This window comes from Natator depressus, chromosome 11 (genome assembly GCF_965152275.1).
Source record: "Natator depressus isolate rNatDep1 chromosome 11, rNatDep2.hap1, whole genome shotgun sequence".
Taxonomy (NCBI): Eukaryota; Metazoa; Chordata; order Testudines; family Cheloniidae; genus Natator; species Natator depressus.
In genome coordinates this window covers 32,195,690-32,208,435 of record NC_134244.1, presented here as the reverse complement: position 1 = coordinate 32,208,435, position 12,746 = coordinate 32,195,690, and the positions used below count along the sequence as shown (strand labels likewise).

At 45.4% G+C, this 12,746-nt stretch overlaps 1 protein-coding gene across 1 annotated transcript in view; it reads left to right on the top strand.

Annotated features, from left to right (window-relative positions):
* Positions 1-467: 467 nt before the first annotated feature.
* The window catches only part of WDSUB1 (WD repeat, sterile alpha motif and U-box domain containing 1), a 68,053-nt gene continuing 55,774 nt past the window's right edge, over positions 468-12,746 (top strand). Inside the window, exons 1-2 of the mRNA XM_074967414.1 lie at positions 468-720; positions 5,058-5,479. Of these exons, the coding sequence (XP_074823515.1) occupies positions 5,082-5,479 (398 nt within the window). The 5' untranslated portion in view covers positions 468-720; positions 5,058-5,081. The remainder of the gene's footprint in view (positions 721-5,057; positions 5,480-12,746) is intronic.

Sequence of the window (12,746 nt, the reverse complement as noted above, 5' to 3'; positions counted from 1 at the left end):
CGTTATGGGGCTTAGGGCCGGACCAGCTCTGACTTAACGCTGAGGTGACATGACCTTCACCCAGGGTTTGCCTGGATGCAGTGCTGTTGTAGCCATGTTGCTCCTAGGCTATTAGAAAGACAAGGTGGCTGAGGGAGTAAGATTTTACTGGGCCACCTGCAGCTGGTGAGCGAGAAAAGCTTTCCAGCGCCATACAGCTCTTTTCTCTCACCAGCAGCAGCTGGGCCAGTCCCGCTATTACCTCCTCCACCGTCGCACCGGCGGGCGTTTTCCGGGCAAGATTACCAGGGACTGACACGATGCAAAAGCGCCACGGCGCCGCCCGCATGACTCGGTTAAACCCCGGCCGGGCAGACTGCTCCCGCCCTCACCCTGCAGGCACCAATCCACCGCGGTAAAGAGGGGGCGGCTCCTGGAGTAGGGCTGTTCCGGCCCCCGCCCCGCACACCCCCGGCATGGGGAGCGGGCGCCGCAGCCCCGCCTCAGGGCCAGGACCTCTGCGGCTAATCAGCTGGGAGGGGACGGCCTCCGCCCACGTGGTCAGCGCGGGGCGGTGGCATTCGCTCGGTCACTGCCCCGACCCAGCCCTGCTGCGGGGTCACGTGGGCGCAGGTGAGCCGGGAACCGGCCCCTGCCGCCCCCGCAGTCACACCTGGGAGGGTGGTGCCGTGTCACGCGACTTGCACCGGAGGCGCGCGCCCGCCCGCCCGGCCAGCCGAGGTAGGTAGGGGAGGGGTCCCGCGCGGAGATGGCTGTGATGCGGCCGGGGCTCTGGGGTTCTCCGCGCGTCGTTCGGGCTCCGCGCTTCTCGCGCAGCCGGCCTGGGGTGTCCTTCCTGTGGGGTCGACGCAGGCGCCTTCCCCGCCCGCTGAGGCCTTGCGGCTGCTGCTCTCCCGTGACCCGCGCGTCCCCCCGGCTACGGGCTGGTGTGGCGCTTCTCGCGAGTGGGCCCGTGACGCGCGTGCAAAGCCCTCGGCGCTGGGACCGGCGGTGCCCTGGTGGGGGGCGGTGTCACCGCCGCCTTGGGAGCAGAGCGCCCGGCGGCACCGGCACCAGCCCGCGGGAGCTGGAGCTGCCGGCGCTGCCCAGGGAAGGGCGTTGGGCCAGGAGACAGCTCGGTGGCGGTGGTTCCCCTCCCGCCCTAATGACAGCGGCTCCCCGCCCTCTCCGTGTGGCTTTAACAAGGCATAGAGAGTCTGACTCCCTCACAAAATGCAAACCAAACCCAAACTGCTTTGAATGTAAAATAAGGTCAGCTCCCAGCCTGCTGCACTGGGTAGCACAGCATGGGGAGGAGGCGACCAGCCCTCTGTGGAGAAAGAAGTGGTTCGGGATTATTTAGAAAAACTGGAAGAGCACAAGTCCATGGGGCCGGATGCGCTGCATCTGAGCGTGTTAAAGGAGTTGGCGGATGTGATTGCAGAGCCATCGGCCATTATCTTTGAAAACTCACGGTGATCGGGGGAGGTCCCAGATGACTAGAAAAAGGCTAACGTAGTGCCCATCTTTAAAAAAGGAAAGAAGGAGGATCCTGGGAACTACAGGCCAGTCAGCCTCACCTCAGTCCCTGGAAAAATCATGGAGCAGGTCCTCAAGGAATCCATTCTGAAGCACTTAGAGGAGAGGAAAGTGATCAGGAACAGTCAGCATGGATTCACCAAGAGCAAGTCATGCTTGACTAATCTAATTGCCTTCTATGATGAGATCACTGGCCTTGTGGATAAGGGGAAAGCAGTAGACGTGTTATTCCTTGACTTTAGCAAAGTTTTTGACATGGTCTCTCACAGTATTCTTGCCAGCAAGTTAAAGAAGTATGGGCTGGATGAGTGGACTATGAGGTGGATAGAAAGCTGCCTAGATCGTCAGGCTCAACGGGTAGTGATCAATGGCTCCATGTCTAGTTGGCAGCCGGTATCAAGAGGGACTTAGACAAATCAGATTTCTTTTGGCCCAATCCTCTCATGAGGTTCAACAAGGCCAAGTGCAGAGTCCTGCACTTAGGACGGAAGAATCCCATGCAGCGCTACAGACTAGGGATCGAGTGGCTAGGCAGCAGTTCTGCAGAAAAGGACCTAGTGGTTACAGTGGACAAGAAGCTGGATATGAGTCAACAGTGTGCCCTTGTTGCCAAAAAGGTCAATGGCATTTTGGACTGTATAAGTAGGGGCATTGCCAGCAGATGGAGGGACATGATCATTCCCCTCTATTCAACATTGGGGGGAAGTGATAGCTTAGTGGTTTGAGCATTGGCCTGCTAAACCCAGGGTTATGAGTTCAATCCTTGAGGGGGCCATAGGGATCAGGGCAAAAATCGGGGATTGGTCCTGCTTTGAGCAGGAGGTTGGACTAGGTGACCTTCTATGAAGCCTGCCACTTACACGTACCAATTGCTTGTGCCTTCATTATTCCCACTGTCTGTTTACATTTCCCATTATAGCTATGGTGTGTTTCTGCTAGTCTGGCATTTCCTGGTGAGTTTGCCGCTGTTTAGATTTTGCGTAGTCTTGTGCTTTCTCAGTTCCTGGATCTGACCTGAGGATGTCTGAGAGCATATGAGATTTGTAAACATCACTTTACAGACAAATGGCCCAAATCATGGTTACCCCTAAGTTCCTGGTTAAACCAGAACAAAAGGGCAACAGTATGGGACCCTTCCGTCTGGAACATGCACAGCACAAGAAGCCTGAGAGCTATAAAGCTATCTCTGGCTTTGTGCTTCTGCATCCTCAGGAGCTTTGGTGTTTGCTGGTGTTCTGTGGGTGAGAGGTTCTTACTCTCACCTGACTGCTCAACCTAAGTTAGTTCTTTTGGATAACAGCACTAAATATAACATCCAGACAATGCAGTATATTTTATTGGAGAGATGCAAGTGCATTGATTTAAAGACCCAAGAAAGTGGTACTATTTTTAATAGGCTATATTTTTATAAATGCTATATGACTTGCAAGATATAATTTATTGCTGGAATAATACATTTTTTCGAAGCTCAGAGTAGTTTCCAGTAGGAAACTTGATACCTGCTTCCTTATTAGCTTTACCCACTGATCATTTTAAAGCTAACCCTTTAGAAGAGTAAAAAAGGTCATATGGAGAAACCAGATAGGATATGTTAGTCTAGTTTAAAAAAAATAAAATAAAAAGGACTGTTTTAACCACTAAGATGAGGCTGGTGTATGATAGAAAACATTTTGTAATAGAATATTAATACAGCTGCACTGTCGGTTCTGATCCTTCATATGATGACTAACTTCCACTCCCCTGGATGTCAGTGGGAGTTGAGGTAGCTGAGCATCTTGTGATTGAGTTCATAGTGGATAAAAAGAGTGGATGGATGCTGTGAATTTATAACCATTATCTTTTGTATTACTCCCTTAATGTTTCATTCCTGAATCTGATCTCATTTATCCTGCTGTAATATCAGTGACTTCAGTAAATGAAATCAGAAACAGATAGAGTATCTATAAAATTCACCAGTATTAATAAACACTAAGATTTTTAAAAGTGACTGAAAATCAGGCTCATTTAAGGCTCTCAAGTTGGGCACAGAAAAACTGAGGTGCTAAAAATCACTAGTCACTTTTGAAAAATTTGGCCATAATAGTTTTCAATGAACTTAAGAAAACTTAAACATAGGAAGCGAACTAATATATTATCTTATTTATATTAAAAACACTCCCCCCCCCCCCATATCCTCAAAACCATTTATTTCTACACATAATGGGCCAATTAAATTCATTATCTTTTTACTGTTTCCCTTTAAGTGAGTTTGTAAGTTATTTGGGATAGAGACTGACTTTTACTCTGTTTATATACTACCTAGAACAATGAAGCCCTAATCCTAATTGGGGGTCTCTGGGCCAGTGGTGGGCAACCTGCGACCTGTCAGGGTAATCCGCTGTCAGGCTGCCACGGCCGCCCGCAGCTCCCTGTGGCTGGGAACGGCGAACCATGGCCACTGGGAGCTGCGGGCAGTTGTGCAAATGTAAACAAATGATCTCGCGGCCCGCCAGCAGATTGCCTCGACGGGCCACAGGTTGCCCGCCACTGCTCTGGGCACTATTGTGTACAAATAAGAAAATAAAACTACAAAAGGTTAACATAATACAGCCTGCAGGACTTTTATGCTCCTTTTCAGGCAGATTAATAAAGTACAGTAGTACATTTATTCAAGATAATAAACTATTGTGATAAAAGATGTCAGGTCAGATTTTGATCGCTATTATATAAAATGCAACCTTACTGCAACTGTAGTTTGGTGCAACAAAGAGCCATATTTGGCTTTCTGTGGACATCTTTTCATGATAGACATCTATGGAATGAATGTAGATGGTATGGAATCAGACAGAGTTTCAAATTAGAGAAAATGATTTAATATCAGACCTGGTGCAACTTCGCCTACCCATCTGTGATGGAAAATAAATTTTAATCCACTCTTTCATTTAAAAGTAGTGTAGGAAAATAAAGTGACCCATTCCAGAGGTGGTCCTAATTAACGTCTCTTGATTTTAAACTTGGATCTTATTCCATAAAGTAAAAAGTGTTTCTTCTCAACATGCCATATGTGTGGTAAATCATTAGATTGATCAGCTTCTTTTACAATGCCCGTTTGCAGCAGATTCAGTCACAGTGAGGATGTGAATGTCAGCAAAGGAGACTGTGAAACCACTCTGTGCATTAATTAATTATGTTAAGACAAGTTTTGGGGTAGTCTTAAACTAATTTCCTCTCATTTCCTTTAAAAAAAGACTGGGCTCAGCTGTTGTATTTATTTCAAAATGTAGTTTTTTACTGTACAAATTTAAATTTTCACCCTGTAATTAACTTATAAAGACCTGATCATGTTCTTGTTGAAGTCAGTGGCATAGCTCCCATTGACTTTAGTGGAGGCAAAAATAAACCTTGAATGAATATAAACTGCCTCTTGAAATGGACATTTATTTATTTATTTGATTAGCTATTTGGTAGCTGGTTGAATGGAAACAATCCATATGTCATTTTTAAAGTAGAAGAACTAAGATAAATGTATTAACTGTATTTTTTTTTTTTTTTAATTTCAGGTAACTTGGTTTAAAGCAGATACAATGGTGAAACTAATTCATACCTTAGCTGATCACAGTGATGATGTCAACTACTGTGCCTTCTCCTCTTCCTGCTTGGCTACTTGCTCCCTGGATAAAACAATCCGCCTCTATTCTTTAAACAACTTTACTGAACTTCCCTACTCACCATTAAAAGGTCACACTTATGCTGTCCACTGCTGCTGCTTTTCTCCTTCTGGACATATTTTAGCTTCATGTTCGACAGATGGTACCACGATGCTGTGGAATACTCATAATGGTCAGACGCAGGCAGTCCTGAAGCAGCCCCGTGGCAGCCCTGTAAGAGTCTGCCGATTTTCCCCTGACTCTGCTTACCTAGTCTCCGGTGCAGCTGATGGTAGCATTGTTCTCTGGAATGTGCAGTCATTGAAATTGTACAGGTAAATACCAAATTTTACTGATAATAACTAAGAAGGCATTTTGGAAATATAACATTCTTATGGCCTGATCATCACAGGTGCTGAGCTCCTACTGACTTTACTGAGAGCTGTAGTAGTTAGTACCTCTCAGGATCAAGTCTTTAGGCCTTATTTACACTGGCAAAAGTATAATTCACCAGTATACTACTCCACTGGTAGTATATCTATGGTGGAAATTGTACTGTAGGCATGGATAGTGCATTTTTACCACCACATTGTCTAACACAGAGAAGAGGAAATTGGGCCCATAGAGGTATGGAAGAAGGAACTAAGATGGATAAAATCTCAACACTTCAAATGCCACAGCTATATTTGGTTAGTATGAAAAATTAGATGGCATCTTGGATATGCAGTATTTGATTTAACTGTTGTTTTAGCCCAGCTCTTCTAGGGCCAAATCCTGATTCCTTTGTGATCAGGACTTGTCATTTATTGCATACATCATACTCCTTCAATAGAATTGATTTATGGCAACTGGGAATAAGGGACAATGAGACTACAAATTGGGGCTGTGTCAGATTTGATTAATGAGATAGTCAACATATTACATTTATTTAAAAAATAATAAAAATTCCTTTCGTTTATACATTAGTGTATTGTCATAAGTTAGTAGTTTCCTTATACACTTTTCATACCTTTTTACTTGTGAGAGTAGAATACACTTTAGGAAATGTATGCTTGTGTATTACCCCTATTGTATTGCATAATTCAGATTAAAATCTAGTTCTAAACATACATAGTATAATGGTATGCTGTATTATATTATAGCTTATTACACAAATGAAGCTGGAAAAGGTTATTTTGTAAGCAGTATATTTAAAATGTCCACTATTTATCTCCTCCCCCTGCCCTCTATCTTTTGCTTATAGAATAGTGTTCCAGTTTATTTATTGTGGATTGCTGTTGTTTTTTTTTATCTAGGGTTGAAGGGTTATAAGCCTTTTTGGAGGTGAAACCCCAGATTTTTGGCCATCAGAGGATGGCTATCCCTCCCAATTACCACTTGTAGAAGGTATACTTCGATTGAATTAAGTTGAATGGTACAAATAGCAGACCTGATCCCTCTTTTCTTTGCACATCTAAAACTCCCACTGAAATCAGTAAGGGATGTGGGGACAGGATTTGGCCTGCTATTCACTAGCAACTAATTATTTACAAAAATAAGGATGGGAAATGGCCTTTTTTCAGTGATTCTGTTTACAGTGAAATGTACATTTTTTTTTAAAAGATTTTTTTGAGGATTTATCCAGTTTGTCCAGAGATATCGATAATTAACTTTCTGGGCCAAATCCTGTAGTCTGAACTTTGGGAAAATGTTGTTTGAATTTAGAGAGGGACTGCAAGTTTTGACCCTGGAGTTAGAAATTTAATAAAGGCTTCCTTCATTTCTTCATTGTCCTGAATAGTTCTTCCTGTTTTTGCACTAAAAAGCCCTGTGGGTTTAGCAAATTTCTTAGGGATTTTTGTGAAAAGAAGGGTACCTGGAGAACATTTAATTAACATTCTGCTGCTTCTGGACAGCAAGATGAGTGAATTAGCAGCTTGTGTAGGCAAAACCTGTCTTTTACCTGTTGTAGAAGTGTTACTGCATGAGTGGATTAGCTTCCTGTTGCCTTCGTCATAGTGACTTAGAGGTGAATTGGAAAACTTTACAAAACTGAATATTTTTTAAATGTCTGAAATCCTATACATGTAAAGGTTGACATATACATTTTTTTTTAAAGTGGGCTTTAGCCATTTCTTGCTTCTTTATAATGCATACAGAAGGCTTGAAGAGTGTGGTTTTTTTTTAAAATTGTCTAAAATTTAGAAAAGTTAGGAATGTCAAATCTCACTTTGCTTAGTGGACCAGTGAGAGATCTCTGAGCATGTTTATTGTGAGCTCTGAAGGATGAAAGCATTGAATTTTTAATAAAAGTTTAGTTTATTCAGAAGTTAAGTGGATGTTAACAAAATCGGTTAAAAACATTATCACTAAAAATCCTTTCCCTTCTCAATTACTTTCATACTCTTAACGTATGTGATGTCACCATTGTGCTTTCTCCAGTCATCAGTGTCTTCCAAGCTGAATTTATAATGTAAAAAGCAAGCCGAACAATTTAAAGTCAAACAAAAAACTCCTTTGTAGGCTGCTTTTACAAATCGTACAGAGGCAAAAAAGAACAAAAGCCCATTTTTTGCCTTTGCAGATTCAACTTTGAGGCCTGGAGGGCCAACTGCTTGTGTGGCTTTTATTGCAACTGCGCTTTTTTTTGGCAACTGTGTGTAGTTCCATTCTCAAATTGGGCATTTCAATGCGCATTTGTGTGCACGCAATTGTGCATGCATCTCAAACTTTTATAAAAATGGGGCCTAATATGTGCAGTTAAAATTACAAAGAAATATAGCTTAGAGAAAAACAGCTGAAAATAATTTCATCCTTTAATTACCTGCCAAATGCAAGGTCTATGGTCCTTTGTTTCTCCTGCAGCATTTGATGGTATTACTAATGGTTAAAGGAGAGTACAGAGAAGAATGCTCCTCCCACACAGTTTTAGGTGTTCTGTCATTAACTGCTGCAAGGGAAACAGAAAAATCTTAATCAAGACTGTTTGTGTGACTGGATTACCTTTTAGTTTGTCTTTGGTACACTTAGCATCTTCACAAGAGTTTATGAAGTTATTAGAGTGTGAAGTATTATTCATTATTATTTTATTATTAAACCTCCATATCTAGAAGCCCAAATGCAGTTTTCTTAAGCCTTTTGATAGCCTTAATTCTTCAAGTGCTTGCTCATGTCCATTCACCTTAGGTGTGTGTGCTTGCCACATGCACTAGTGCTGGAAGTTTTTCCCTCAGTTGTATCCATAGGAGACTGGCTCTGGTGCCCTCTGGAGTCGTATAAGGTGCAACGCCGGCTCCCCCCCACCCTCAGTTCTTTCTTACCGCCAGTGACGGTGCTGGAATGTTCCTTGCTTCGGCAAACCTATTTGTCCAGATCTGCTTCCCACTGTTTCTTCAACCGCCTGTCCCCTTTCCTCCCTGCTTGAGCCTCTATAACTATGGACCAATGGGTCCTAAGTACTGTGGCTCAGGGTTATGTCCTCCAGTTTATTTCTCACCCCATCACCACTCCCTCCCTTTCCCTCTTCAGGGACCCCTCTTGCCAGAACCTGCTTTGGCAAGAAGTACTAGGCCTTTTGCTGGTGGGAGCTGTGGAGAAAGTCCCTCTACACCACAGGGGCAATGGGTTTTACTCCCATTACTTTCTGATTCCAAAGGCCAAAGGGGGTCCAAGACCCATTCTGGACCTGCAAGACCTCAACAGATATCTCAAGAAGTTGAAGTTCCGCATGGTCTCCCTGGCCTCCATCATCCCTTCCCTTCCCTGGATCCAGGAGACTGGTACACTGCCCTCGATTTGAAGGATGCATATTTCCACATAGCGATATTTGATGGGCAAAGATGCTTTCTCCGTTTCATGATAGGCTCCGCTCACTACGAGTTTGCGGTGCTCCCATTTGGGCTGGCAACAGCATCGAGGGTGTTTACCAAGTTTGTCAGTGGTGGCGGCTTACCTCAGACGTCAAGGTATTCAGGTTTATCTGTATCTTGATCACTGGCTGGTCAAGGGCTGCTCCAGGTCCAATCCAATGTCACAGTACTGCAAGTATGCCCTGGGCCTGTTGATAAACGGGGAAAAATCAACATTAGTTCCAGTACAGAGGATAGAGTTCATCGGAGCAGTACTCGACTCCATCTGTTCAAGAGCCTTTCTGCCCCAAGACAGGTTCCGGCATATGGTGAATCTCCTCACCAGACTCTGTGTTCCCTCTCACCACGGCCTGGGTCTGCTACTAGGCCACATGGCAGTGTGAACTTACGTTGCTCTCCACGCGAGGCTCAGGTTGCGGCCCCTCCAGCACTGGCCTACAACAGTCTGTTCCCCATCCAAAGATCACCTAGACAGGGTCATCACAATTCCACCAAAGTTATTTACTTCTCTGAGGTGGTTGATTGATTGAGCACAGTCTTACATGGAGTACCATTAGACAATCCATGCCCCTTGGTCTCCCTGATTTCCGATGCCTCCAACCTTGCCTGGGGGGCACACCTTGGCAAGATGCGGACCCAAGGGACATGGTCCCCGGAGGAGCTGGCATTGCACATAAATGTCAAAGAGCTCACGGCAGTCTGATTGGCCTCTGGGGTCTTCCTGCTGCACCTCATGGGTAAAGTGGTATGGGTGCTGACGAACAACATGGCCTCAATGTTCTGCATCAACAGGCAAGGGGGAGCGTACTCGTCAGCTCTCTGCCAAGAGGCATTCTGTCTGTGGGACTTCCGCATCCAGCATGCGATCCACCTGGAGGCCTACCACCTCCCTGGCATGAAGAATATGCTTGTGGATCGCCTTAGCAGGTCCTTCATCTCTCATTATGAGTGATCGTTCCATCCAGAGGTGGTCCAGATGCTCTTCTAGAGGTGGGGAACTCCCCGAGTGGACTTATTTGCCACCATATGGAACAGGAAGTGTCATCAGTTCTGCTCCTGTCGTGGTCAGGAGACCTGATGTACGCATTCCCACTGATTCCGCTAATCAGTAGGGTCCTCTCAAAGATCAAGAGGGACAGAGCATGGGTCATCATGTCCTAGCGTGGCCGGGCCAACACTGGTTCACCACACTCATGGATCTGGCAGTAGCTGCCCCCTGGTCGCTAACCAACTGCCTGGACCTCCTGTCGCAGGATCACGGCCCGACTACTGCTAAGCCTTGCCTTCCTCTGCCTCGCGGCATGGATGCTATGTGGCTGAATCCAGAGGAACGGAGCTGCTCTGATCAAGTACAGCCTGGAGAGTAGAAAGCCTTCCACTAGAGTGACTTACCTGACAAAGTGGAAGAGGTTCTCCCACTGGGCTTCGGAACATAGCATCTCCCAGATGCATTCACCCTTGCAGTCTATCCTAGACTACCTGCTCCACCTAAAGAACCAGGGCCGAGCCCTGTCTTCTATTAAGGTGCATCTAGCGGCCATCTTGGGTTTTCACCCAGGCGTACAGGGGAAATCGGTCTTCTTGCACTAAATGTTGGTCAGGTTCCTAAAGGACCTGGAGAGGCTCTTCCCACTGGTTTGGAACCCAGTCCCTCAATGGGACCTCAATCTGATCCTCGCCAGGCTCACACGCCTGCCCTTCGAGCCTATGGGCTCTTGTCCCCTCTCCTACCTGTTGTGGAAAGTTGCCTTCCTTGTAGCAATTACATTGGCCAGACGAGTGTCAGAGTTGAAAGCCCTGACCGTGGAGCCACCGTATACGGTTCCTTCAAGGACAAGGTTCATCTGTGACCCCATCCAACCTTTCTGCCAAAGGTGGTGTCCTCTTTCCATGTCAATCAGGACATGTTTTTCCTGGTGTTCTGTCCTAAGCTGCACTTGTCTGCTGAGGAGAGGTAGTTGCACACCCTGGATGTTCTGCGTGCCTTGGCGTTCTACGTGGAACGTACCAAACCCTTCCACAGGTCAACCCAGCTCATCATCACAACAACGGATAGGATTAAGAGCCTGCCGGTGTCCTCTCAGAAGATCTCCAACTGGATTACTTCCTGCATCCAAACCTGTTATGTGCAGGCACGGGTCCAATGGCCGCCTATTGTGAAGGCCCACTCAACTAGAGCTCAAGCGTTCTCAGTGGCCTTCCTGGCACACGTTCCTATCCAGGACATTTGCAGGGCCGCGACGTGGTCTTCGGTGCATACGAACACACCACACTATGCCATCACCCAGCAGGCCAGAGGTGACACTGGGTTTGGCAGAGCTGTGTTACAGTATTCACGTCCATGAACTTCTACCCGCCTCCAGTGGTACTGCTTGGGAGTCACCTGACATGAGCAAGGAGTTACCTTTTTCATAACTGGTGTTCTTCGAGATACGTTGCTCACGTCCATTCCACAACCCACCCTCCTTCCCCACTGTCGGAGTTCCCGGCAAGAAGGAACTGAGGATGGGGGGAGCCGGTGGTGCCCCTTATACCAGGCCATGCGGAGAGCACCAGAGCTGCTCCCCTACGGATACTGCTGAGGGAAAAACTTCCGGCACCGGTGTATGTGGCGAGCACTCACACGTAACGTGAATGGACGTGAGCAACGCATCTTGAAGAACACCAGTTACGAAAACGGTAACTGTCTTTTATCAACTGTTTTGCTTTACCTTTAAATTACCACACTTTGAATGCTGTATGTGTAACTGATTTGTATCCATTGTTATGGCTAAGTTACTGTCCCTCAGAAAAGATCCAGTAAGTGACATAAGCATTTGCAAAGAAACAGTTGACTAGATCTTTTCCTGGAGGAAAGAAGGGTGTCTCAGTTTTAGCTGGCGTTGAGAAAAGTGAATGGCAGTTGTAAAGAGGTGGGGGGGGGGAGTGTATTTGTGTTAGTATTCATGATACTACGGTTAAGGATATAATATGGAAAAAGGTTTCAGAGTGGTAGCCATGTTAGACTGTAGGAGTAAAAAGAATGAGGAGTACTTGTGGCACCTTAGAGACTAACAAATCTTTTGAGCATTAGCTTTCGTGGGCTAAAACCCACTTCATCGGATGCATGCAGTGGAAGATACAGTAGGAAGGTGTGTGTGTATATATATATACACACAAGTGTTCCTTTTAGGTAAGAATAGCTTAGTGTAGCTCTTATGTCTGTGTTTAGAGAGAGAGAAGGGCCATTTCATGGATTAATTTATATTTGTAAAACCACAAGAGATGCCTAACTCTTGGCACTTCTGAAAATAATTAAAACTGTAATCCACAAAAGAGAGCCACCAACTATCCCACAATACAGTAATCCATACCAAATAGATGGATAAACTGAATTTTGTCTCACGGGATAGAATTGTTGCTTGTGGTCCACCATTTTCCAACTTGGAGCCTGTTCTAGAGAGCATGGAAGCCAATGAGAGACTTTCCATTGACTTCATTGGGCTTTGGATCAGGTAGGCTCACTGAGTGCAGCCAGTTGATGGGACACTCCACTAATTAAATATGAGCTAATGGCTGGACATTAGAAAGAAGGCAAAACAAACCTGCATATCCACTATAAACTCCTATTTTGCTAGAGATATTTTTTTAAGCGAGTTGTACAAATTCGTTCCTAACTAAAACTTGGCATACAAAAGCTCAGGCTGAGAATAATTAAAAAAAAAAATAAAAAAAAAATCCTTCGGACTGACTTTGTTTAAAAGAGATTAAAAAA